The sequence below is a fragment of the Musa acuminata genome, chromosome BXJ2-8 (genome assembly GCF_036884655.1).
Source record: "Musa acuminata AAA Group cultivar baxijiao chromosome BXJ2-8, Cavendish_Baxijiao_AAA, whole genome shotgun sequence".
Classification (NCBI taxonomy): Eukaryota; Viridiplantae; Streptophyta; class Magnoliopsida; order Zingiberales; family Musaceae; genus Musa; species Musa acuminata.
Genome location: NC_088345.1, coordinates 853,254 through 880,303, shown reverse-complemented (window position 1 = coordinate 880,303; position 27,050 = coordinate 853,254). Strand labels below are relative to the sequence as shown.

At 36.1% G+C, this 27,050-nt stretch overlaps 4 protein-coding genes across 14 annotated transcripts; 1 reads left to right on the top strand and 3 right to left on the bottom strand.

Moving 5' to 3' along the window:
• Positions 1–5,504: 5,504 nt before the first annotated feature.
• LOC103994150 (protein XRI1) lies at positions 5,505–8,231 on the bottom strand. 10 transcript variants are annotated; one of them, XM_018830625.2, is made up of 9 exons: positions 7,939–8,231; positions 7,293–7,351; positions 7,094–7,219; positions 6,889–7,019; positions 6,723–6,801; positions 6,547–6,649; positions 6,411–6,451; positions 6,156–6,245; positions 5,505–6,038 (listed from the first exon to the last, which is right to left on the bottom strand). In XM_018830625.2, the coding sequence occupies exons 1-9, from the start codon at positions 7,971–7,973 to the stop codon at positions 5,758–5,760; spliced, it is 945 nt and encodes a 314-aa protein (XP_018686170.2). In that variant the 5' UTR covers positions 7,974–8,231; the 3' UTR covers positions 5,505–5,757. The 10 variants fall into 10 exon arrangements, with proteins under 10 accessions (XP_018686170.2, XP_009412742.2, XP_064975066.1 ...); XM_009414467.3 differs by having other exon boundaries at positions 7,094–7,216; positions 7,939–8,229; XM_065118994.1 differs by lacking the exon at positions 7,939–8,231 and adding an exon at positions 7,737–7,897.
• Positions 8,232–9,490: 1,259 nt separating this feature from the next.
• Positions 9,491–13,557, bottom strand: LOC103994151 (small ubiquitin-related modifier 1). The gene is made up of 3 exons (XM_009414468.3): positions 13,399–13,557; positions 9,789–9,938; positions 9,491–9,713 (listed from the first exon to the last, which is right to left on the bottom strand). The coding sequence occupies exons 1-3, from the start codon at positions 13,474–13,476 to the stop codon at positions 9,615–9,617; spliced, it is 327 nt and encodes a 108-aa protein (XP_009412743.1). The 5' UTR covers positions 13,477–13,557; the 3' UTR covers positions 9,491–9,614.
• Positions 13,558–15,933: 2,376 nt separating this feature from the next.
• LOC135618148 (uncharacterized) lies at positions 15,934–20,432 on the bottom strand. The gene is made up of 9 exons (XM_065119000.1): positions 20,331–20,432; positions 19,683–19,809; positions 19,181–19,322; positions 18,835–19,098; positions 17,704–18,760; positions 17,364–17,599; positions 17,218–17,291; positions 16,406–16,514; positions 15,934–16,290 (listed from the first exon to the last, which is right to left on the bottom strand). The coding sequence occupies exons 2-9, from the start codon at positions 19,727–19,729 to the stop codon at positions 16,258–16,260; spliced, it is 1,962 nt and encodes a 653-aa protein (XP_064975072.1). The 5' UTR covers positions 19,730–19,809; positions 20,331–20,432; the 3' UTR covers positions 15,934–16,257.
• A 1,874-nt stretch (positions 20,433–22,306) lies between these two features.
• LOC103994152 (RPM1-interacting protein 4) lies at positions 22,307–26,884 on the top strand. 2 transcript variants are annotated; one of them, XM_009414469.3, is made up of 6 exons: positions 22,307–22,433; positions 22,623–22,731; positions 24,351–24,576; positions 24,664–24,854; positions 24,936–25,124; positions 26,486–26,884. In XM_009414469.3, exons 1-6 carry the CDS (start codon positions 22,390–22,392, stop codon positions 26,516–26,518), a joined length of 792 nt encoding a protein of 263 aa, XP_009412744.3. In that variant the 5' UTR covers positions 22,307–22,389; the 3' UTR covers positions 26,519–26,884. The 2 variants fall into 2 exon arrangements, with proteins under 2 accessions (XP_009412744.3, XP_009412745.3); XM_009414470.3 differs by having other exon boundaries at positions 22,313–22,433; positions 24,939–25,124.
• Positions 26,885–27,050: the final 166 nt, after the last annotated feature.

Sequence of the window (27,050 nt, the reverse complement as noted above, 5' to 3'; positions counted from 1 at the left end):
CAGCTTTCCTCTCTCGATTGCCATCAAAACTCTTTCTTTTATCTTTCTCTCTCAATTGCGCCTTCTTATAATAATAATAATAATTCAGCAAATTTCTTTTGTTAGGATATAGGGAAGCGGAGATTAGTGTCCAATTTAATTTGATGATGTGTTAAAACAGTTGTTAGGTGTCCCATTTGATGTCATTTTTGCTGGGTTATTATAATCCATGAAGATGGGAGAATAATCTGTTGGTAATAATTATGTAACACATTATGGGGGATTAATATATTATATTAACGAGCACATTGTTGGATGCTGATTTATTTGTTGGGGTTTCTCTCATGCTCATCCAGAGCTCACTATTCTGATTCATGTCAAGTGCACATATCTCTCTCTTGTAAGTTTGTTTTCAATTGATTTCTAGATTATTTTGATTGCAAATGAAATGATAAACTTCACTTCATCGAGCAATGACGTCCTTATCTCCTCTCCAGTGACAACAATCTTATCACCTCTTCGATCAAACGGTATAATCTTTATTTTACCACAAAAGTAAGATATTGAAAAGAACCTAATTTTTAATATTGCTGCTAATGTCTTCTTCAATACTTTATAACTGAGTTGAATTTAAAAAAAAAGAGTCAAGACTAATATATCTTGGAAAAAAATCTCTTATTTCATCACCTATTCACTCTAAAATAAAAAATATATAAAAATTAATATGTTAGTAATATATTATTATATTTTTGAAAAAAATTAAATAGGCTTAGAGATAATTAGAGATATTTATACGAGTTACACTTAAGTTATACTCGATTTACAGGTAGTGGTACTTAACTAAATCCGCATGCAACTTTTGAGTCCTATCAGAAAAGAGTCAAAATTTACCAGAAATTTTGAAATAATTTAAATCTCTAGTTAATGTATGTCATGAATATTGAAGGTTAAGAAAGAATAAACAGAAGCTCCAAATTGGATGTTAAATGGACAAAAGTAGTTATGTTGCAGTGCAAAAATTTTAGACTAGGTTAGAATAGTTCAAACAACAAAAAACAGCAAAACAGTTCTGGCACATATGTACCTTGAATCAAGGCTTATTTTATCATTTACATCTACAATTTAAACAATCCAAATTCGGTAATTGGCCATCCAAAGAAGAAGCAAAAGTATTAAATCGAATGCCTAAGAAGCATAGCATTGATGAAAAATTAAACAAGATAAAATATCATTTAGGCAGTTTTGAACTTTTATTCCACTAGGAACTAAAGAAGAAATCAAGTTGAAAAATTAGAAAAGAAACATGGACAGATATGTTGTAGTGGCTGGCAAGCTAATGCCTTCAGATTAGGTCATAAGCCTCTAGCACCACCAAGAGTTTATTTACCTACATGCAGAAACAAAATAGGAAAGCCTATGCCTGTATTCTTCTTAAGGGTCAAAATACAAGCACACATCTTCAAGTTTAAGCATCAAGCAAAGATCTGCAAATATGACCCTATCTTGCCCTACCAGCAAAGACAAACTGCAATCTGGATTAAGCAGTGGTCTGTAAGGGGACCTTGAGTGCTAAAATTTCATGCTATGCTGCTCAAAAGCTATTTAATCTTTAAGCCACGAAGCATAACAAAGAATTTGTGGTGTTACAAATCATGTCCTACTTATTCAGCATCAGAATCTAATATCGTGAATTGCAGTAAACAGTCCAACATTATCATTCAGCACAAAGCAGGTTTCACTTACAAAAATCCAATGTGGAAGATATTCTGTTCCAGAAAACCAGAACCAATCTTGTATCAGTTAACTCTGCTGTGCAGAATCATGTCCTTGTGATCTTCCTAACCCAAGCCTATCACTAAACAATAAAACTCAGATAATGAATTCCAATGCTCGAACTGTTTGATTTGAACTACTCTCAGCATAAACATTGGCACAGAATTCACCATCAAATGTTCATGAGAGCATCTATCTTCTGTAGCAAATGCCCAAGAAAAAGGATCCATGAACACATACCATTGGAATTCAATAATCGGTTGTACCTGATAGTTCATTTAACTTTTCATCAAGAATGGTCTGCATCTTGCTGCTTGATTCTGGATCTCCTTGTAGTACTTCCTTTTACATAACCTCTTCTATGACTAGGTTGGATCTTCCACAATGAACACTTCTTTCAAAGGCTTCTTTAATCTTTCATTTGTGCTTCTTCTGACTCTTGCAAAGAGAACATCATTCAACATCTTTATCCGGGAAAAAAGTTGCTTTCAGTGGAAACATGAGATACAGAGTGAACATCATTCAAAAGTGGATATGACAGCATTTAGCACTATGAAAGTGGAGACAGACTTCAGCCATTGACATTTGGAAAGAGCTTACTACATAAGACTTGACCTCAAGCTAGATAGCGCCCAACTCCAAAATACAGTTCCAGAGAGTCAGAAAACATTTATTTATTTTAATCTGCCAAACTCAGATACTTGCATCGAAAGGCAACTATAAATCAGTCTGCCAACCCAAAGATTTTGCAACTTAGAAAAAATAAGTCCGCCAAACTTTAAAAAATGAACTTATCCTAATGATAAGAACCCAGAGATTTTGAAATCAACCCAACCTAAATTGACATAATCATTTCCAATATTACCAAAGACCAGACCCATGCTTAAATAATAAAATCAATCTAACTAAACCAACATGGTATTGACTTCTGAAAATTCCTTGCACTACAACATAGGATCCATTGGAACTTGAATTTCAACTAATAAACACCTGCAGAATTTATTCTTTTGAACTTGCATTGATGAACAAAAGATGATTTCACTTTTGACATAACAAATAACGTCAAAAAGAATGACAAGTTTTTGGCACATTGACTAGGTGATCTTCATCCATCAGAGACTCAGCACACTATTCCATCCATTATCTCACACAGATTTACCATCCCACGCAGGGTTTTTAATTCCATTGTATACCATTCAGTACACTATTGACTTATGAAAATTCCATGCAGTACAACATAGGATCCATTGGAACTTGAATTTCAACTAATAAACACCTCCAGATTCATTTGTTCGGACTTGCATTCATGAAGTGATTTCACTTTTGACAAAACAAATGACCTCAAAAAGAATGACAAGTTCTTGGCACACCGGCTAGGTGGTCTTCATCCATCAGATTCTCAGCACACTATTTCCTCCATTATCTCACATAGATTTTCCATCCCATGCAGGGTTTTTAATTCCATTGTATACCATTCAGTACACTATTGACTTATGAAAATTCCATGCAGTACAACATAGGATCCATTGGAACTTGAATTTCAACTAATAAACACCTCCAGATTCATTTGTTCGGACTTGCATTCATGAAGTGATTTCACTTTTGACAAAACAAATGACCTCAAAAAGAATGACAAGTTCTTGGCACACCGGCTAGGTGGTCTTCATCCATCAGATTCTCAGCACACTATTTCCTCCATTATCTCACATAGATTTTCCATCCCATGCAGGGTTTTCAATTCCATTGTATACCATTCATATCAGGTAGTATGTACCAATCCAGTAATGGACCAGTATGCAGACCACCCTATTCTAACAGTGAACCCCAGGTTGCATGACCTTAAAACCTATATACTGTATCTTGGTTCACCTTAAACTGGTCTATGGTATAAATTTAGAATTGAGGTTCATAAAAACCTCTATAATTGTATCTTGGTTCACCTGAAACTGGTCTATGGTATAAATTAATAATCAAGGTTCATAAAGACCTCTAAAATTTGTGTTTTCAGTTCAAGGTCCCAAAAGAAGAGAGAAGAGGAGACAAGAAGAATTAGAATAATTTGCATTTCCAATTTGATGAGAATTCCGATCCAGTAGCTGTAAAAGTTTTTTACTTCTCTTGCTACAAAACTGTTTTCCCCGCGATCCTTTTTTTCCATTTTGTTTTATCCCTGATTAACACCAACCAATCCTAATTGCTATATATTTGTATTGATGTACAAACCGGTCCAAGCGACAACTGGCAAAGAGTTTAGTATGATATTAAAATCCTTTGTCCCATTCAACTTAGACATACAAACTATCCGGCACATAATGACATCGAATGTTATAATCCCACAGGTCATGTCGTTCTGAGATAACTAATGGATACAGTGGTTCATTGGCTTCAACGGGAGGATCACTCATTATTATGATCAAAATAATTGAACATGGAGTACATTGTTATGGATGATTAAAAAGAAAAGAGAAAAAATGAAAAAAACTAAACAGAGAGATACTATATCATTGTCCAACAAAACTTCAGCCTTCAATCATCAAACTGAAATCCAATATGACACGTTGTATACCAGTTTATATATACATTTACTTAAGTCCTAATTTAACTTATGGAAAAAAATCCTATATTGCAAATTTGTAATTCAACAAAAACTTATGTAAAGATACCTCTAAAATATCTAAACTTGAATCATAATGACTTCAAATTTTAAACCGAATTATACATAAAGCAAGGCTTCCAAGCATCAGTATAAGTCCAGATACTAGACACTAAAAAGCAACTTCTAAAAGTAACAATAGAAACACTACAAAAGTCACAAACAAATGCGAACACCCCTGAAACCTGCATTCAGCATGTCACAAACTTAAAATGGAATAATGTAGACCTAAACTGAATGTCTACATCATACCGATAGATGATACTTTAAAACAAAGATAAAGATATATTAATGGACGTACTAGAAAAATTCAAACCCCATATTACTCTTTCAGTAATTCACCTACAAGAATCAGTAACACAGAAAATCACTCCCCAAGTCACTGCCAGGGCATTGATCATTGTAGAAATATTAATGAATGGAAATTTCAAAGATCAAACATATTTTCAGTTTTACATTTTATGTCACTCTAAATATACTGAACATAAATACATAATCATAGAAGGGTTTGATGATAATTGAAAACATTCCTGAGAAAAGATGTTTAGCTACCACGGATAAGGTAGTAATACCAGGCTTGTCTCTATAGCATAGCATTAACATGTATAACAGACCATATTCCATGCACCACGTTATCATCTCATAATTCACAAGCTTTGCTATCAATTTTCAGCAAAATCAATTATACATTTTCCCACTGTTTATCATGTCAAAAATCCACCAAAACTGACATAACAAGTTTCTTTTTCTATTGGTTTAAGGGCAATTTCTGAAGCTGACAATGATAAGAAAAACATAGTTTTATTGCTTGTGAAAACTGAACGATACCGGATGAAGATGACCTGTGAAAATTTATCACAGAAGAATCTGCTTCCTTGATATTTGTATCTTCATTTGTCTTAGTTTGAATTCAGAAAACTTATCTGAAAATTGCTATAAGAAGATTTCCTGCAATAGGGAGAATGCAAACAGGCAAACCAAATTTAACTCATGCACCAAAGAACATCCTACAATGTCGATAATATTCTTGATGCAATGCTTCTCAGATCGGTTAGAGAAAGTTCAACTCAAACAGCTCAAGTAGAAGGTGATAGATACATGTAACACATTAAAAGTTTCCTATCATTAGATGCACAACAACTGTCATTACATAACACCTGAAAGTGTGAAAAATAAGCCCCAAAACACAAGTTCAACAAATAACTCCAACTGACAAATTCAACACCACAAGAAGATTCCAAAAAGCCTAGCATCTCTACAGTACTTGGCAAGTACTTACCATGCAAACCATCAAATGATGATACACATGAGCAAGGCCAAACAAAATATTCAAAAGACTATCAAATATCTACTCAACCTTTCGTTCTCATAATTGTAATGCTACCTTGTCCACCTTCAGTGCGTATTTTTGTTTTGACAACCACAGGCTTCCCAGAGAAAGCCGAGGTTGGATAAGAAATGGATGGATCCTCATCCTTCTTAAGCTTTGATTTTGATGGCAGTGGAGCAAGAATCCGTTGATTTATGTCCTTCAAAGTCACATCCCCGTGAACTCCACAAGGCTTAATAAGAGCAAAAGGATAAGCAATTGAGGTAGTCAACTTTTTTGGACCTTTGATATATGACATTTTACCTGATATGAGAAAAGGTCAATAAACATACTGGTTAAGAGTAAATTTTGGAAACAATATATGGCTATACAAGCCAAAGTGTGCATAAGCAACAAAAATAGAAGAACAAACTCAAGTACCAAGCACACCATTAAAGAATTTCAGATGTGCTGGAGCAGGAGTCTCTGGCACCATGTCAGTTTCCATGGCAGGTGAATCATGGTAGAACTCTGGATAGAAACATGAAAAGTAACAAGCTAATGATGAGATAGACTTCTCAGAGTCAATCATGTCTTAGTATTGGAAAAAGAATTATGTTCACAATTAAATTACTTTAAATCAGTAAATATCAACACAATGTTTGCAACACATGCAGAAGTTTATGTTCTACCAACCAGAAATATCAACTTGCTGATTGAAGGCTACAATATTGTTCCTGCAGGAAGCCAGATAATGACATTAAGAAATGCATGTTAAAATAAAAATGATGGTGGCTGAGCATGATAAATTGAGAACATTAAAGCGGCAGACTTTTCATCAGGGCTGCAATGTGTCTCGCTTTCATTCAGGTAATCTACTAGCCACCCATCGGATGACTGATCCAACCCGTCAGAGTTGATGGCAGACCTATCATCTTAATAAAGAAACAGACTTAGAACAACTATTTAAAGGACTTGAATGTTTCATATTAGCAGAAGACTACAAACCTGAGAAGCCCAAAGTCCACTGTGTGGTGCACTCTAAACTTTCTGAAATCCCATCTTCCATCATGGAGCTCTCCATCAACTGAATAAATATATGATTGAGTTATCATAAACTTAAAACGAATTAACAAAATTCCTTCAAATAAGAGAAGTAAATAACAAAGTCAACCTTAGATTTGAAAACTGTAGAGGTCATTTGGTCGTTTGCAGCCTCATTGGTATCAGTAGTGAACTGGAGCGTGCGTCTCCTCTTAAGTTGATTAGAATCCTTGCATTCTTCCAAACCTTTGGTAGTTTCATCTGAATACAACTTCCCCCTAATTATGAAATTTTCAGTAATTTACAAAGTGAAGCATCACAGACGAAAATTGTACCTCCAACATCAGAAACTTGGTGTCCCAGATCTGCACAATCTTTAATGGGAGTATGCTCATCCAGCATGTATAACAGATCATCTTCATTTTGGCATACTTCGTCCCAGAACAAGTGAGAGAATTCTGCTGAATAGAAAACCATGAGAGGCAAAGCCATGACAGGTCCTCTAGAGAATACAGTTATGAGACAGCAAGAAACCATTTCGCGTGTTTCTCTGAAGACTGTATTCATCTCCTTGCCACTCCCACATCCCACAGCTACAAAGACGATAAAAAACAACGTGGTAAATTCTAATGCATCTACAAGAGGTAAAATACTCAAATTGTACCTTAAGATCAATGTAAATGGAAGGAAGATCAGCAGGAACTAACTGCTTGGTTGATGACAACTATAAAGGATGAATCAACAAGGGAAAGGGCTTGGATTTGAAGGACGTGAGAATCGAAATAGCAACATTTCTCATGTACCGACTGATTCGTAAAATACGGATCGACGAATAAAGGAATTAAAAAAAGGGGGAAAAAAAGGAACAAACGAATCAAACATATTCCGTACATCGAAAACTCGCGAACTTGTGAAACGATCGCAGCAAAAAAAACATCGCGAGAACCGCCGATCTCAATCTTCATCCGATCCATTTACCAGGAGGGGCGAATCAACGGTAGAAGAAGTCCAAGATCGGAAAACCAAACAGGAAAACCCCAACCCCTAAAGGAGCCGCCAATGCTACAAATCATGCATCGCCTTTCGAACCATCTCTGTCTTGAAGTTCCATCAAACAGTACCATCGACAAATAAAGCAAGAAAGCATAGAAGAAAAGAAAACCCCATAACAGAAACCCACTTGTTGCTCTTGCCATTGCCATCCTCGAACTCCATCGTCCTCCGATTCGAAGCCTTCAAACCCCAGAACGACTCGAGCCCATTACCGATCACAATCGAAGGATCAAACACGATAAGAATATCAACAAAAATTGGCCGGGATAGCAGGTAGCATCACTCTCCGTCTCAGCTCTCTTTCTCTCTCACTCTCTCTGTTTGACAGCGACCAGTGGATGGATCGGTTGATGGAAGAGAGTAAATGTTAAAAAAGGAAAACAAAATTGGAAAATAATCCAAAATGGTAAACGGTAAATGAATATTATTCTCGAAGGCGGTGAGAAATAGGCGAGAAAGAGAAGCGACTTAATTTACATGATTTGTGTTTGATTTAATGGGTAATGGCCTTTTTGGATCAAACTTAAAGCGCACATTTCTCGACAATTCACATCATTGCCATTTGCCTCAGATGAGCGCTGCTTGAGCCACGATGGCATTCTGGTATATTTTGTAAAATCTTAGGCTGGTTTTTGGTCCGGCAGGATCCGGGATTCCCGACCTAACCCAATATTTCCGTTACCTGACCCCATCCATGACTCGGAGCGGACTCGTTCGGTTAACGGGTTCAGGGCATGGTCCGGATCCGATAGTTCCGGCATCGAGTCCTTACCCTTGGGAGACTTGCTAATCGGATCCGGGGCTTTGCGTAACAGACCCGAATTAGCGCGTGAGCTCCGAGTGGCAGAAGCTGCCGTTGATAGAAGAATTGTGGGGGAGACGAGGAGGCGTGGGGGGAGTGGGCCCCGCGAAGCACGCTTCCATGTCTCGAAAGTCCTGATACGCCTCGTCCGACACCCAAACAGTACCCGGAACGGTGCCGCGGCGACCACGCGTGGGGTCCACATGATGGCTGTCTAGTCGTCACACAGCTGGGAACGTGAGTACGGAAAGGTCAGGTGGAGAAGGTCCTGCTTCTCTTTTGTTGTGTTGTGTTGTTGTTGTGTTTTGGGACGTGCATCGCTTTTTACCGCGACGGCGTGGCGTGGTCAAAAGACGCGTCACGTGGATCCATACCTCCCCATTATCTCGCCAGCAGCGAGGACGCAGGGCCCCACTTCCCCAGTATCCCCCCCACTGCTCTGTTCCCTTCCAAAGCTTCCAATTGTTGCAAACTATCCCCAGTGGCATTAATCAAATCGTCGTATGCTCTGCAGGAAGCTTTTATGGGAAAACCTTGTCTCGCTATGGCCGTCCCTCCGTCGTGACAAACAGGAGGAAGCGCGACATGTATCATATCGGTATCGATCAACAATGTCTTTCGGATCATTCAAGAAGCTTCTTACTGAAAACAATAATCCATATCAGTTTTCGTTCAAACATAGTTTTTAGTCGCTCATGACGGAAAGCGAATGCCTAACAACAGCCCCGATGGGTGTATTCAATAATCATTAGTTATTAAAAAAAAACAATCAATGAGTTATTTAAGATCAATTATTAACACCAAATCACACTTCAAGGGAATAAGGTATTGATAAGTCAAAAAGAACAACTACTAAAGGAGAATGGAAATAACAACATCCCAAACGTAGACTTCTTGTCTCTGTTATGTTATTAATTCATCCACAAATAGTAGTAGTTCATACTGTAAAACTGATCATTACGTCCAGCAGCTGCTAGTCTGTCTTTACAGAGTTCTTAATCTTAGCCTAAATAGAACATAGTGATCTCTGTGCACAGCAGACCACCACCACCAGTTTGGTGCAACATGGCATCGATCTCATCACCATCTTCCATTTCAAGCTGCAAGAACCAAGTAAAATAATTATGGAAGAAATCACCTGAGAATAAAAGATGTATAACGAAGTGATCAGTTACTTCATCAGGAGTCTGTTCCCCCCTTAGCCTACGGCCATCAAACAAGAAAGCAATGGAATTGAAGTCCACCGATTGGCGATCACAGTAGGCATTCATGAGCTTCCGCAGCTGAGTGCTGCGCTTAATCCTGAAGAAAACCTCATTTCCATCCTAAGGAACACAAGACCCGCAAGCAATTAGCAGATGTTTGATGTGACACTCCATAGCAAAAATTCATGCTACAAGACTAGATAAATCAGTCCATGTGGTGTCGGTTAATATTCATCCAAATAATCAAGGTGGTAGAACAAGGAAATAACTTTTAGCAGAAGTTCATAGCAGTCAAACATAAACTGAATAACCTTTTTTTAGAAAAAAGAAAGCATATCTATATATCAAAATCAAGATATGTTACAAAATGCTCCTGTAATATATAATTTTAAGGGAGAACAAAATAAATACCATACATCACAGGCACAAAGTAAAAAATAAGATGTCCCTACCATTTAGTTGTTTCTAGAGTCATTAAAGAATAATATACATGTACTTGAAAATATTCTTTTTTTGTTTGCACTGATAAGGTATGCAACTATTAGGCAAACTATAGCTATTAAACTTGACCGAACTGACTGGTCAGACCGGAAAAACCAGGAACCAAACCCCTGATTGGTTTGGTCCACTAGTTAGATCATTTAGATTGTAAAAAGACTGAGATACCCTAAATTTTCAAATAATCTTAAAATTTACCTGAATTGGCAACACGTAATTCATATGGTAACTGGTTGTTTTATGTGTTCATTAATTTTGCATCCATTTAATTTTGCATAAGGTTATTTTTCTTACTACATTTGTGCATTAATTCCTATCTCAATTCTAGTATTCTCTGTTTTTTTTCCTTCATTTGTATATTGATCTCTATATCAAATCGACTACTTTTTAAAAAAAAATTTATTTATACATTAATCTTTGTTTCAAGTATAGCTATAATGACAGAAAAAATCTTATACATTAATATCTATTTCAAGCACAGTTACAAAAATAAATATTCACTCTAAACTGATTTGGTTTACTAAGTAAACCATTTAAGCCTTAGAAAGATTTAAACACTCTCGATATATATTTATTATCAAATATATTTGAATTCTAAAGGGTATTTGTTGAAGTCTTCTTTTCTTTATATGGATGGAAGAGAGGATAACTATAGTATCTTTATCTCTCTCACCCTCTTAACGTGTTTGCTCTTTATAAAATTATTTTTATAATCTTATTCTTACATTTCATATTAGTTAATAAATATATTTTTATATTATTCAGAAAATAAGAAACTTGTGGTCCAAACAATTGTCCCAACTGTCCAATCAAGAATCCAATGTGCTAAGACTTGACTTGGGTCAATCTCCAATCCGATTCTGATAACTATTTGTGAAACCCAAATAGTTCTATCAGTTTTACTACCTAAAAGTGTAAGTTAATAACTAATTTTACTTATAGAACTTTAAATCTATAACACAAATCACAATATCAGGCATAAGCATAGTTAGTCACAAATAGTCACATTTGGAAAATTGATTCCGCTCATATATCCAATTCATGATGCTTTTGGTGTCTATATTAAGAAGATATCCAGTTACTGCCAAACTTGTTAACCCAATTTCTTAAAACTTAAATAAGACAAAGGAAAAAATGGATGTGAAAGAACTAGATTACAATATGATTCATGTATTTGAACATTCAGTTAATTATGATAATGTGAATTCACACAAACAAATCTATCTTTAATTTTCTGCATCTTCAATAAATATGGCTCTACAATCTCCTTCAGTGTGTTTTCTGTAATTTTGACATCAGTTGGTTGTAGTTTCTGCAATTTTTGAAGTACAACACTCTTTTATGAGTTTAACGCAAAAAATTATATACGTTATTCTAATGTTTGACTTCTCTAGCACCCCAAAATATCAAACAAAAAGTGGAAGGCTCCAATAAATACTGACCACTATGTTTATTGAAGCAACGAGTTGCCTCAAACACTTAGCATGTAACAGTTGATGACAACCAATTTGTCTCGAAGAATAACATGATACAAAATAAATGAACTAATTAACATAGTCCTCAATGTGCTCAGTCTCACACTGATACCAAGACCTCTGACATAATGCTTTCAAAGCAATCATAGATGTTAACAAACTGCCTGCACTTTTTTCTTGCGAAACTGAGAAAGTTTTTTGATACTTTCATGGATGGAACATATGAGAATCAGGCCACTACTCTTGCAAACTCTTTTTATTTTGTCCTCAAAGATGTTGACACATACATGTGCCATAAATCCTAAAAAAATTGCAGTAGATTAAAATTAAAAATGGTTTTTTTATATATGTTCAGATAATTCCACCATTTTTTTGTTTGACATATATTATTAAGCAGCATCATAAAGTTAAATCTCTTGCGCAAAGAAGGTAGTAAACATAAGATCTAAGCAAGGTTCCTAGATACAAACCACTACTCAATGAACTTCCCTTCTTCACCTACCTAATTCTGCCAGCTGCACATACACTCTAGCCTCTTCAGGCTTTATATATGAAGTTTCACTTAAAAATAAGGCCAAGTTTCAATTGGATCAACAATATATTCTAACTAATTGAAAGTTCTATTGCATAATTGACAAGTGGGTCAACAAGACTGGATAACTTGTCCAACAACAAGAAGCCAAGAATCCAGGTCATCAGGCCAGGCTACATGGATCTTTACGCACATAGATTCGACAATTATGGTGGAACAACAAAGTATTTAATAATCAGATTATACATGCATTAGAACACCTACCAAATATGTCCTCGTTCAATTATATCAACATATTATATTTCTTAAATATCAAGTCCGTCCAGTTAAATTCTGTTGTTACTCTGAACTTAATGTTGTTTAACCCCAACCGAAGATAAGATAGAAACCGCACACGCACTCTATCCTACATGAAACCCAGCATAAAACTCAATCAGTGGCTCTGCAGACCCACTACTTTCGTTGACATATCAATGTCCTCGGTGAACCAAGATCAGCTTTGTGAACCTTAACACACTCTTCCCCAATCCATTGGACCAGACAAATCTATATAGCAACTGAGGAATTCATGAAAAACACAGTTCTAAATATAGGGTTAAGAGTATTTGAAAGGAGTCAGCTTTTTCTTTCGGGAAACGAAAAGCAACAGTCACGAACGAAATGGAAGTAAAAGAATTTAAGCTTGAGATATAGAACATGTCTAATTGATATGATCCAGCATACTCCATAGTCTCAAGTTCAAGACTTAATTTGACAGTAGACCTTCTCATGGGCAGTAGCCAAGTGCATTGGGCCGCTCAAATTTAGACTAAGAGCATAAGCATCGTTCCAAAGACCCAAGCAACTCACAAAACGTCAAATCTTTTGGCGAAGATTTCCATCGCCAACAACCACGCTTCAATACGCGAACGAAACACCAAATCTTTTAATGGAAAAAGGCGAGATGATCTACATCAGAATCCTCAGGCTAGCAACGAAAAAGCAGAAGATCACATAGCACAACGAAATCCATTACATCGGATATAAGTAAAACAGAGAAAAAGGGGCGAAGGAGAGGAAACGGAAGGTATTGGACCTGCCCCTTGACCTTGAGATTGATGTGCGCCGATTGATCCGCCGGCTTCTTGTCCTCCTCTTGCCCCGCACCCGACATCCCTCGATCGATCTCTGCCTTCCCAACCTTGGTTACCGGGACGAGAAGACGAGGGAGGGGAGGTCGAGCGAGGGCGAGATGCGTAGCCCGCGGATTTAAAGGCGGTATTCAGAGTCCGAATCCATAAACTTTTCACGTCCGCCGTAGTGGGGAATCCTGCGGACCAACGGAAGGTGACCGATGGAGTCGCCTTTTCCGGGCCTCCGTTGTGCGAATTGGGCGGTCACGATCTCTCGGTCGAGAATGATAGGCCGTTGGATCGGAGGCACGGGGAAGTGTAAAAAGCTATTTTCGCTTCTCTTTTTGCAGTCGTACGAAAAGATGGTGTGTTTTCTTTTTGCCAGTTTGAGATTCCCTATTGATCTTATCTATATTAAAAAGAAGGAATTTTTCTTTCCAAAAAAAATTAATATCTCAACTTTCAAAAAGTCTCACTATAACACTCACTATCTTTTCAAAACGATAAGAATATTTTTTTAGTAGTTTTTTTTTTAATCTTAAAAGTCATTTTCTTTTCACTCCCATTAAATGCTGCTATTTTTTCTTTTCATCTTTTTAATGAACCAACTAAGACAATTTAATTTGTTCGATCAATCTAAAATTTAAATCGATTCAAAATAAATAATATTAAATAATTTAAAGATATATAATATTTATATTTATTAAAAATAATATTGTATATATATAATTATTAAATATAATAAAAAACGATTAAAACAATTTATCTTATTGTAAAGTTAAGAGTAATGTAATAATAATACTATTTATGTAATTTAAAAAACAAAATATAAAAATATTTAAGATACTTAAAAATAAATTTTAAAGGTCTCTAACCTTTTTTTTATTTTTAAGTTTTTTTTAAAAAAATATTTACTAATTTTGACTCTTAAAAATAATTTATTGTATACAAGAACTAGTCCAAATGCTTTAAAAAATCTTAATTTTGAGAAATTCTTATAGAGCGACCCAACTTTTAAAAATATTCATAAAACATCTCTTTCTTAATCATTTTACTCTTATCTTCGCTAGAGCTATTGTCACATCTGTTGGACTCGTTATCGCCTCCACCCTATATTGTCACATCTGTTGGATTCGTCATTTCCTTTCATCCCGAATAGTCACCTGTGGTGCTCTTGGCTACCTCCAAATGCGAGCCCACCCACCCTCCTTTATCGCTTATGACCCCCTCCTCCTTTGTCCGTTGGCCTTCCTCCCTTTTTTTTCTTATTGTCCCCTCCTTCCTTTACGACGACCCTCTCATTTCTCTTTTTTCGTAAGCAGGATCACGTTGGTGTGATCAGTGTGGAGTTAGCTAACAGTGGAGGTAGCTAGGACTAGCATGACCGATATGTGGAGGTGACCAACGATAGAAGTGAATAGGGTAAAATCATCATTTATGAAAAAAAGAGCTCTTTGTGAAATTTTTTTGAAAGTTGATGCTTTCTGTAATAATTTTTCAAGCCCGAGGATTTTCTTTTTAGAATTTATCCTTAATTTTATTTTTATTAAAAAAATATAGAAGTAATTGATTAAATTTTGATTATGGGTCTCAACAATCCGAGATCACATCCTATCAAATACTTTATAAGCTGATGTATCCACATCAGCGCCAACTTGATATCATCATGGATGGTCACTATCTCGATATGTTAGTCAAAGCTTTGACTAAGGGATAATGACCGATGATTTTACGTAGCTATCCCATTAATCAACTTCCCACTTAACTTCGTACTTGAAGTACATGCCACATTATTCCTAATCCTTTCACTGAAGAATCAGTGGGCTCTTTTTATTTATGATAAGTTGACGTATAGAACAATCTATTATAAGAACAAATAAGGTAACACTTACATATAGTCTATAATTGTCATTTATAGTTATATGTCTAGCAAATTGATATATATATATATATATTAGTAGTATAAACTATGTATAATGTAGGCATATTACCGGGTAGAAGAGTTGATTGTCTATGTATGGAAAATTATGGTGGGTGTGTGAAGGTTTGTGCGGCTTGGGAAAAAAAATATAGAAATTTATTATTATTTTATTATTATTCATATGTTGCAAGAACATACTTATATGATAGTTATATATGATGAAAAGAATAGGTGATATTTAGTGCATGATGTATATGGTAAAATCACATTATCAAACAAACAAATCGAGATATATTATTAGGGTCAAAACTCAAAAACAAGAAGTCATACCACTTCGTACCAATGATATTTATCAGTCCAATCATAGATCGGCAACAAATCATAGAAATCATTTTCAGTCGATACGGATCGATGTGTCATCCTATATACTGGTACTATACTGATCTAATTAGTCACCAAAACCAATATTGAACAGAGATACAAATTCTAGCTCAAAAGCAATCCAACCAGTAGTTTTGAAAGTAATACTTTCATCTAGCATATTGTGAAATACAATGATCATTGCTATCACATAATCTTTGTGAACTCAAATCAAATGGATTATTTGCATTTATTATTCATTTACAATGTTCTGTATCCACTTTTCTTTGTGCCATATACATTTTTCTTTATGCACTGTTCTAATTCTAATGCTACAAGACTTTGACATCTGCATATGGTAACTACTACATGGTAGAAGAAAGGTAAAAAAATGCAGTATTTACATGCATAGGTACAGATATGCAGCATTACATCTAAAATGAAGGTACACGTTTTGCTCATTGCAGGTCCAACGCATAGTTTGATAGGTTCCCTACACAGTTCATGCATTCACTGCACAGTGTCTTGGAAGTGGAGGAAATTACTTGCAGAGATCACATTCATGATGATTTTCCTGAAATAAAATAGATTTTGTTATTAGATTAGGCAGAATTTTATGTTGAGCAAACAAATTTGAAGTATGAATTGCTGGTCTATTTGCTTATTGTCACAGATAATCTGGCAATTACCTGATGACTATGCTCCAGTTGTCGTGCTTCCCCACAATGCCGTTTATGAGGTGTCATTCTGATGAGGCCAGCTAAGTGATGAAGGAATGCGCTCATGTGGTTGTACAAGCTGCATTAGGACCGAGTTACTCATGAGATTTATTGAAAGGAAATTCATAGCTAAATAAATTTGGATAATTCACTATTAAATGTTCCTAAAGAAACTCGGAATCCAATAATGTTCAATCTAGCATTGTTACGTTTGTTGTATTTGTCAAAAGCATATTGAAGTTGCTTTGAAAAGTTGGATAATTGTGAGTTCACTATATCAATAGAACTAGCTGTTTGAATTCTTGGAAGGTGAATCTTTTGTAGCAACATTATAAGCTAGTAGAAAACTGATTATCTGACTATAGTTCTATTATGGTATAAAAGCAGGTCAAAAGATCAAACACACGGACTCTACCCCTTCTTTCCGAGATTTTGCCAAATGTTAGCGCATATATGTGGCTTTGGCTAGCACCCAAAGTTTGAATTTGAGTAGACATGCCAAGTCTAGCGATCTTTCTTACAGCTTGTTTATAAGACCAAATGCCAGATTTTGTATACGTTTGATCACCCAACTTATCATTTTATCAATTGGTATGGCTTTTGATGCAATGGAGAAAGATAAGTACGACCATCCATCCTCCACATATAAAAGGAAGAAACTGTTATGCCATGCGTCTAGTAGCTATGACACGACAGACACTGGGATATATGCCTCTATTGTCAACCCAGCATTGATCAAGCCCAAATAAAATTATTAAGGCAGAATGAAATTTTGTCGATACCTTAGGCGGTGCCGGTTGCATGAAATAAAAAATGCTAGAAGACCATTTATGATGCTTCGAATGGCTCGAAAAACCTGATAAGAAACTTCTGTTCAATTCTTTTATATCAAGACATCAAATTGATGAATCACAGTTTAGATGCAAACCTGCGAAAAGAGATCATTCCATAGCTCTTGCAAAACTGAGCTATCAAATGTACTTTGTTCCGTCTCTGATAGATATGAAAACTCAAAAGTGCTACTGATAGTCTCCCAAATATCCTTTAGCAAGTAATATGATTTTGATAGTAAAGACAGGACACAACTTGCCAAAGTCATACCACAACGAGCAGGAAGAATACAAAGTTCCCAGATGCAACAAAAGATCGGATAAACCAATGTTGCTGAAATTGGAAGAGGAAGAAGACAATGATACTCAAAATAGCTTAGCTGTATAAGACAATATGAAATGAAAATTGATAAAAAAAATAGAGTAGCTGTGGGGTACCTGTAGTGCAGACATATATGTAGGCAACCTCAAATGGCCACAAGAAAACCTCAGCAAGAGCGGTGATCACATTGTACAAGGATTCCATTGAAGACCATATAGTTGAAGAAAATAGCCCACCAATATCTGCAAACACATTCCACAAAGGAGCGATGAAACTTGTGATTTCTGCAAGTGGACCAAATAATGGCTTTGATATCACTGTTAGTATCGCTTTTATTGTACGAGCCATCACTAGAAGCCAATTAATGCTCTTCTGGACATTTTGGAGAAGAAATATTGTCCCAAGGTACTGTATCCGAGTAACCATATCCCATGCTTCTATCCAATCAAAAAGTGGACCGCAAAGGCGAGCTGCTGTGGCCTTTAAAAGAGGTACATTTTTGTACAAATCATAAAACCCAATGATGACTGTCACCAATGATACCAATACATGAAGGGTCTTCACTAGAAGCCGCATCCATGGGCGATAGAAGTGACAGAACAGAGGATAGGAATGGAAAAATATAACCCATGAAGGAAGACCACTCTCGAGCAAAGTTAGAAGCCTAATATCAGACATGATAATTTGCTTCAGCTTGAATGGCAGTAAACTGTCATTAAATCGAAATAGGATTAGAGTATCAGCATAATTAGTAGGTGAGATAAGAGCATCATCCTTCGCATCTATGTCCATCAATGATTTCTTTTCATCAGATGGTACTAACGTGCACAACTTTTGGTCGGGAATATAGTCATTCTCATACTGGATACTTTCCTTATTACATAGTCCTTTTCCATCAGTGTCCATATCTTTCGGTTTGAAGGGAGTCTCTTGTGCATCTGAGAATTCTTTTTCATGTGGAACATCTAAAGAAGATACTTCAAGACCAGATAAGGATCGCGAACTGGAATTTTGAAGATCCAGGTCAGTCAACTTTTTTAGATAGTCCTTGAGTGATTGAGTTTCTGATATGCAGTCTGAGAACCAATGTGATATACAACTTGAGGCATGCTCGGGATCAAAGAATTCCCACTTCTTCATGGTTCTCACTTCCAGTGCTAAAGATGTATCTGTCTGAAAACAAGATATAACTCTCCTATCAACTAAAGATAACAACATGACAAAGAGATGAGTTACATGATTGATACCTGAAGTTCATTTAGGTAATTGATACCATGCACATCTTTCCATGCCACTTCAAATACTATAAAGCCATGGAGTGATTTGCTCAAATTCATGACTGCATGCAAGTACTTTTCTTGCAATTTAGAAGAATCCATTAAACGAAGCCATCGGTAGAACTTCTTGGATTTATCATGGTAAGACTGATGACCATCATGACTGTCACATCTGCTTCCTATATCTAAAGTATTTTGTGCTACCCTAGTGTTCATAAATGGAGACATCCTATACTGAAAGTTAAATAGCAAAATGAGCGATGATCCTTTGAAATGAAGCAGAAAGTGCCAACAAAGAAGGGTGAATAGGGCAGACCTTTGTGACCATAAATTGCCATATCCTTGTTGAGCTAGACTGCTTGTTCTCTGACCAGGGTCGGTTATCAACCATAACAAGGAGTCTTCTGCTTAAGGGAGCAACATATAAGAATGCCTGAGACACATAGGACTGTATGTCCCTGAGGAAAAATCCATATTAGGTATACGTTCATGAACGCTATCCATCAAGATGAAGCGCATGTATGCCGTCTGGACAGAAATCTGAGGGCAACTTTTTCCTTGAAACAAGCAATCCAAGGACTAGCTAAAGGAAAGAGTATTTTTTGAAGCAAAAAAAGTTTCAACTTTTAAGTAGAACTCTTATTTGAAGTATCCTTTAGAAAAGAACTTGATAGAATAACACTATCATATGCCAATTTGAATTTTGGGCTAGAGCAGTCCAAGAATAAGCAAAATCTAACTTCTTGCAGAAAAATGTTTTAGGAGATGAGCAACAATTTCCAAATTTCAGGACTCGATAATTAAAGCAAGCAGCTTACCCAATTTGTAACCCTGTTAAAGGGTAGACATCAGGAAGAGTTTCCATCACTTGCAGTGAGGCTCAAGCTCCCCACACTAGCAGGCTACTCCCCGTATCTGCGACCCATCCTCAAATCTCTACAGGACCTATACCACAAGCAAAATCCAAAAGCAAGGATCCAGATAGGCTTAGCTTCACATGCTCTATCAAGAGGGAAGGAATCAAATATAGGAGACAGAATCTAAAGGAAAGGTGCAAATCAAATCAACCCTTAATATGTAGAGAATCAATTCCAAAGTAACAAAACCATGACATTCTTCCGAAACATCAAATTTCGTATCTAGAGTGAACACAATCCAGCTTCATGGCAACAAAACCCCGAGATTCTCCACAAACATCAGTGGTGGCTAAAGGGAAGCCCTCATGTCTCACATTAACACCTTTAGCCCCCCAATTCCATAAGGAACAGCAGCAAGATTGAGACTTGCACTACTTAAACAAAGGCAAGAATCTGCGAGAATCAAATTCCAACAGGATCTTTGAAAGAACAAAACGATTCTTACATGACTTACATGTTAAGCCAAACTCGCATCAACACTTGCCACAAGATTAAAGGTTTAAGCAAGGAAAAATAGAAGCGTAAAGCCAAGAGGAGGAGAGGGATTACCTCTTCTCGCTTCCGATGGAATGCTCGAGCAGAGAAGGGGGAAGGGCTGAGGCGAGGCCTTTGGAACGAGTCTAATAAAAGCACGACCGATTTAGAGAGGTGTCGACGTGGAGGGAGACAACAGCGACGGACCTCTCTTTCGTTACGACAGCGGGGCGCGTTTCCCGACTCTGGCCAGGTCATCTCCTCGGCGATCAATCGTGCCGATTAATTGATCGGATGATGTCGCGGGAAGTTGACGCCCTACCGAACTTTTCAATTGTCACGCGCGTAGATTTTTAGGCGATTAATTGAGGGGAAAAAAACCATTTTCTCATTTTTTAACGTAGAATTAATTTAATATCAATTTTATCTTAGTCAGCTGCCATAATAGATAACAAAGTATGAAAATAAAGTCAAACTCTATATAAATATTGGTAGAATGACTTTGTAGGACGCAAATAATTTTATTTGGAACCCTACGTTTCTTAGAAAGATCTTAGTGGATATAGATAATTAAAAATAGTTTTTAAAAAATGTTAGAGTAAATTTCAGTGAAATTTTATGAATTTTCATATACAAAAGAGATGCCCTATTTAAATATATATATATATATATATATATATATATATATATATATATTGTAACTTAGATTTGGATAATAATAATAATAAATTTTTAGGAATATCAAATGATGTGAAAATTAAATATAAAAATTTGAAAAGTAAGTTAACAGTCATTCAAACCTCAAATTCACATCCTTGATGTTTTAAATAAGATTTGGGTGTTCCTAAGTATTCAAAAAATCTAGTTTTATTTACCAATTGGCTATAACTTTATCGAGTTAACTTTTTGTAATCTATAAATGAATGCACATTGTATTTTCTAAATTAAAATAATATTTTAATTATATTTTATGTCAGAATTATTTTTGACATACTTATGTTATACTTTAATTTAAATTATTCTTAAGTGATGGAGACAGCATATATATACTATCAGAAAAAAATTTAATTGACACCTTCTAATTTGAACTATATTAATCCAAGATAAGATAAAATAACTTACGAGATACTAAAAAAAATCTCAAAGCAGTTTTAAATGGTGCTTCTAAGATATAGTCCATGATTAAGCCATTATATGACCTTACAAATAATATTATTAGAGATCTTTTGACGACTTAGAGATCATTTGATGACTTAGTCATCCTTGACCATATGTATGACTATAAGACTCAAAGCACAGCACAACTTGTAATAATATAGAATAATTGATGGTGTAAGCATAAAATCTTATTCAATTATAAAGGACCATATAATCTAACAATGAAAATTAATGAGTACATGATTCATATCATTTTATATGTATGTAGAAAGGAGACCTACAAGATTAGTGATCACTTTTCTATCTTCTCTCATCCTCTATGCTTAAGAAAAGTATTTATCTCTTCAATATTAAAGGATACAAAATTATCCATCTAATGTTTGTAGATGACATCCTCTTAGCATAATATGACATATAAGCACTCATATATGAGATTATAAAATAATAAAAAAATTATATTTTTCTAGCAACCTAGATGGGGTTTGACTGACAAAGCTTCTTTCAAGAGCACTTATATATGGTATTTGAATGTTTATCCAAAAATTAAAATCTTTATTTCTCTCTAACTTTAACAAAATGTTAAAAGTATTTTAACTTTTAATATTTTGAACATAATTTTTTATTTAAAGGAATTAATATATTAATTCCACTTAAGAGTGCTTTAACCTATATTTTGGTAAATATATGCTATAATAATACATTTTCTGTTCGGTCGGCGGATCTTTATATTGGAGGGAGAAAAGGATTCCTTATTCAAATAGGGAAAGGATTCAAGACCGTATCCGACCGAGTATGTTTTAATGGATTCAGCCCCCCCCCCCCTTTGTTTCTCCATAAATCGGTTCTGCGGTGAGTGTGGTGTCGAAGACATCCTAAGGTTACCCAGAAACATACGAGTCTTTCTTGAGAGTGCGGATTTCGAACTTGGATTTCTTTGTTGTTGTTGTTAGAAAGCGAAGAATCTGAGCTCTTCTCCATGGGTGTCTGCAAGAGTGCGAAATCACGTAATCGCTATTTCAGGTTTGCGTTCCATTCTTGGTTCTGATGATTGCCTCTCGATAAAGTACAAACGGACATAGTAAAGGTCCAAGTCTTCGCCTGGTCAAACAAGTCGGCAGTGGCATCCAAGTCAACGATTCACTCTCCGCCTCTGCTTTGCTGCTGAAGGTGGCCTTTTTATCTTCTGACGAAATATTCTGCCCCTTGCAGACCGAGAAGGAAGGAGACGAGGTCCACCGAAGTGAAAAGAAGGCGCCTTTTAGCCTTTCAAGGGATTTCTCTTTTTCGGCTCTTCGGCAAGCGTGTCCAGGAAATGTCGGTGAGTGCTCTTTTGGCCTCTTGAACGCCTTCTAGGATGTTATCCTGATTCAAACTCTTGGTGGAAATGATAAAAAGTCCCGATTTTGGCAGATAATTAGGGTTTTCGACTTCTTTTTTGTTACAAGAGAGCTGTTGATGTTATCTATCGTACTTCTTTTTTGGGTATCAAGGAGGTTCTTGATTAGTCTTTTGCACAATCGATAGGGTTTGGGGGCACCATTATTTATCTTTTCTTCGGTTCGCTCTCAATATGATTTCTCCGGATATCATGTGAAATTTCAAGTTTAATGTGTATGTTCTATCAGTTAAATTCGACTTTTAATGTGCTGCTTCCTCGGGGATTGAATTCGAGCTTTATGATTTTTATAACGAGTTAGCGATTGCTGTTGATGCCTTCCAATTTCCTCTTCTGATGGGGATTCATTGTCTGGCACCGATCACGAATTGGGACACCCGAATATAGTTGACAACTTGCATATCCATGATGATGGCTAAGAAATAGGAAGTTCTTGGGAGCATTTGTTATGATCACAGCAGTCCTGCTAGATTAAGTTGTTAAACCTGCTATCCCAGGTGCTAGTTGTAAGAGTCGAGTTGAACTCGAGACTTGCTTGAAAACGTAGTGTTTCCTCTGAGGCTTTCTGACATATGTTGTGTTCTTGATGAAGATTTTTCAGCGTGAAGTTGTTTCTTTCATGTTAATCATATGGTTGTTGCCGGGTTAAGTCTGGTGGTTCTGCAATTATCTATAAGCAACTAGTCATTTGTGCATGTGAAATTAGATTTGATGTTTATAAAACAGAGATAATGGATTTTAGATGCAGTGTGAGGGTTGTGTTTGCATTTTTGTTCTCGTCATTGAATGAATGATAGTTAGTATTCTAGACATTGTTTGCAACTGGTATTGGTTCTTAATTTTAGATTTTCTGCATACAAGATATACTAAGGAAATTAGATATCATAAATTGAATCATGCCAATCCAAGGGGACGTCTACATACACTACAAGCTCCACACCTCTAAAATTTCCGGTGAGCCACATTCCTGCTCATGGTGCAGGTGTAGTTTGTGATTCACATTCACTCGAGGCATCACACCTCTGCTTATCCACCAATGTAGCTTTAATGACCTCAAACCAATTTTGTAGAAAGATTTATTGGATGAATGTAGCTCTTTTGAACTCTGAAATTTGCAGTAGGCCAACCAGGGACTTCTGTGGGTCTCGGAAAGAAACTTAAACCTTGATAAAAATGTGTTATGGAGACTGATATTTAAGAAACTAAGACAAGTCTTTAAGACGAGAATTTAATGGGTGTATTGTGGCTCTGATTACTTTCAAGATCTGGTATACTTTGTTTTTACTTCCATTTTTCTGTCACTAAGATTTACACACTGATTCTTATTGACCAAAAGTCATGTACATATAAGCACCTCAACTAGTTTGACTTATAGCACTACAACTGGTTGAACAATGACCCAAACTGTTACCATTTTCTACTTAAAATGGTAGTTTTTGGTTGATAGATCTTTATCTGCTGGGACATTATGGCTTGTTGTTTGTTGTATTGATCTTCTCATCCCGGAAGAAATAATCATCTTTTGTTCTCTTTTACTGCAGCAACATGCCCATATTCCTAAATTTGGAAATTGGGGAAGTGATGGTGGTCTTAATTACTCACAGTTTTTTGACAAGGCTCTCAGGGAATTGGAAGCAAAGAAAATGAATCATCATTATGACAACCCCAATGCCTTTCATACAGAGATGCCGACAGTTCATGCCCCATCACTTGGGACTTCACCTTATTCAATAGCTAATGGTGTGCTACATTTAAGAGGAGAAGATGGTATTCATCAACTTAATGATTCACCTTTCTATCGTAATTCTATGGCTTACAAACTCACCCTAGACTCACTTCATCAAACAACTTCAGGTGATTATCAAAGGACTGGTAGAGTATGTGATGGATCTGATTACAGAGTCAATCACTCTCCAACACATCCCAATTATCATATGAAGATTGGTGCATGTTCTTCTTCCAAAGGATTGTCAGGAGGTAGCCGTGCGGTCACTTTGAGCTCTGCAGGAAAATTGAGGATGACTGGTGTTCAATATGATAAAATAGTAAGTTTAACGTTTCATTCAATTGATAATTTGGGACAAAATGTATATAGTCAAATTCATACCAGTGGATCTTTCTTGTAGCAGATGAGCAAGGGGTCAGCTATTCCCAAGTTTGGTGACTGGGATGAGAGCAATCCTTCTACAGCTGATGGTTATTCACGCATATTTAACAGTGTGATGGAAGAGAAACAAAGAGTGTCAGCTGAAGTTTCTCAAGTATCAAGCGATAAGACATATGACAAGGATCATGATAGCAACCATGAGCCCTCAGTATGTGACTTTATATATTCTTATGCATATGTCTGTCGTTAAAATTTTTATCAGAATTCTTTATATGGTTTCAATACTCATGGTGCTGATACTGGCCGGGTGCTGTATATTCTGGTTTATCTACTTTAATATTGAGATTAACAGTAGATAGTTTATCATTTTTGCTGAGATAGACAGTAGATAGTTGTTTAAGAGAGAATTCTTATTGGTCTTAAAAGACTTTTAGACACTTGAACATGAAATACTTGACACCCTACTTTGGTTTGTTCACATCAGACGTTCGTCATGGTTAAATTAGTTTCCATCTAAATATTCAAATCTGTGTGCATCTTGAGCATTGCATCCAGTTCATGTTTCAGGAATAGCTGCTTTAATCATTATAAATTGATTAATTCAGGTTTGAGATGTAACCACTGATATCTTTGTCTTCTTATCTATCTTGTAAATCATCAAAATTTGAAATTCTCATGGATGGTATAATAACTATTATTACTTGCTCATCATACAAGTGTCGCATGCTCCACTTAAATGTGCCCAACAAATGCCATTCCAGTTTGTTTACTTCATGTGGAGTCTTGACATGTGGTGCTAGTTCATACTTCACATGAAAGGCTTGGTGAAGATAAACCACTTAAAAGGATGCGAATTTTAAGACTTAGAAAGACAAAAAATGAATTTGTCTATAAAACTTGATAATTCACAATTGATAACTTGGGTTTAAGTACCATGCCTGAAAGACCTGTTCTATGTAATTAACCAAGCTTGTGGATCTTTTGACTGTTGTAGATGCTGTTAGAGCAGTCAAATGAGCCTGTTTGTGTGAGTCAACATAATCAAAGCTAGCTTGGCATCCAAGACGTGGTCAATCTTAAGTCTAACGACGGGAGTAACATTACTAAGTTATGCGAAAAATAGTGTGGATGGAAGTTGTCTTGATTTAGCTCCATGTCGAGAGTCATATGTAGAAATCTGATTAAGCTGTCAGGATTTTTATTAAAGTAGATTGTGACACCCCAATAATTCCATATGATATAGTAAGAGGCAGCCTAAATACTACTCGACCTCAGAGATTATTTCTGAGTACCGTTCCTTGGTATGTAAAGCCCATGAAGATATAGTCATGAGTAACAGTTTGGCACGTTCTACCCCTGAAATATCAACTTTTAACCTTAGTTTGTTGTTAAAGCCATTCAAGTGTTTTAGCCTTCGCATGCCTGCCTATCTTTATCGGTAATCTCAACCAAATTTATTCATTGCTTGCTAGAATGTCAATTTCATGTATAAAACATGTAAAAATTGAGTTTATTGGTAGAATTCTGATCAACATATTTCTCATTCTCTTTCTTCTGTTCTCTTGACAGGGTTGTTGGTGCTTTCACTGGTGCAGAAAGTAGAAAGAGGCTCCTTAATAGATCATGAAGCTTTGGTATTGTAGATAACCACTAGAGGAACAACACACTTTGTTGTTGTTTGTGTGTGCCGGATTTCTTCAGAGGTGCAATCTGTTTATGCTGTGCCTTCTGATAGTAATCAAACAATGGAGAGTAGGTCATATGGCATTGCTTGTGTCCAGTCTCTTATCTGTGACACTACAAAGATCACAATGTTGCAGATTATCTCAATGTGTCTTCATGAGTTGGTATCATAAATCCACCAGATTCATGTTCTGTGTGGCATCGTGGATGAGAATAGTTCTTCGAGCAGTTAGATTCTCTTTGTTAAGCAATTAATGAAGTGTTGGTTTGGGAATTCCAATTGAATTGTATGTGCCGGGCAAGATGGAAGGTTGTCACTTCTTTGATCTGATCCACTCCATCACCATTACTGGGTTACAATTGCTGATTTCTTTGCCGGGAAAAAACCCCATCGACCGATTGTTTAGTTGATATTGATCAATATATTATTGTAGGTGGGTGTTAGGACTTT

Excerpts from the sequence above, each read along its gene's own strand:
- LOC103994151 (XM_009414468.3), bottom strand. The coding sequence starts at position 13,476 with ATGTCGGGTGCGGGGCAAGAGGAGGACAAGAAGCCGGCGGATCAATCG. Across the intron at positions 9,939-13,398 it reads ATCTCAAGGTCAAGGGGCAG|GATGGAAATGAGGTTTTCTT; the intron begins GTCCAATACCTT and ends TGTGTTCCTTAG. Across the intron at positions 9,714-9,788 it reads GGGAACAGACTCCTGATGAA|CTTGAAATGGAAGATGGTGA; the intron begins GTAACTGATCAC and ends TGGTTCTTGCAG.
- LOC103994150 (XM_065118994.1), bottom strand. The coding sequence starts at position 7,882 with ATGGTACTGTTTGATGGAACTTCAAGACAGAGATGGTTCGAAAGGCGA. Across the intron at positions 7,220-7,292 it reads TCAGAGAAACACGCGAAATG|CAGAATTCTCTCACTTGTTC; the intron begins GTTTCTTGCTGT and ends TTTTCTATTCAG. Across the intron at positions 7,020-7,093 it reads CCAAGTTTCTGATGTTGGAG|ATGAAACTACCAAAGGTTTG; the intron begins GTACAATTTTCG and ends AGTTGTATTCAG.
- LOC103994152 (XM_009414469.3), top strand. The coding sequence starts at position 22,390 with ATGGGTGTCTGCAAGAGTGCGAAATCACGTAATCGCTATTTCAG. Across the intron at positions 22,434-22,622 it reads TCACGTAATCGCTATTTCAG|ACCGAGAAGGAAGGAGACGA; the intron begins GTTTGCGTTCCA and ends TGCCCCTTGCAG. Across the intron at positions 25,125-26,485 it reads ATAGCAACCATGAGCCCTCA|GGTTGTTGGTGCTTTCACTG; the intron begins GTATGTGACTTT and ends TTCTCTTGACAG.
- LOC135618148 (XM_065119000.1), bottom strand. The coding sequence starts at position 19,729 with ATGGAAACTCTTCCTGATGTCTACCCTTTAACAGGGTTACAAATTGG. Across the intron at positions 19,323-19,682 it reads TTAACAGGGTTACAAATTGG|GGACATACAGTCCTATGTGT; the intron begins GTAAGCTGCTTG and ends ATTTTTCCTCAG. Across the intron at positions 19,099-19,180 it reads GGCAATTTATGGTCACAAAG|TATAGGATGTCTCCATTTAT; the intron begins GTCTGCCCTATT and ends TTTAACTTTCAG.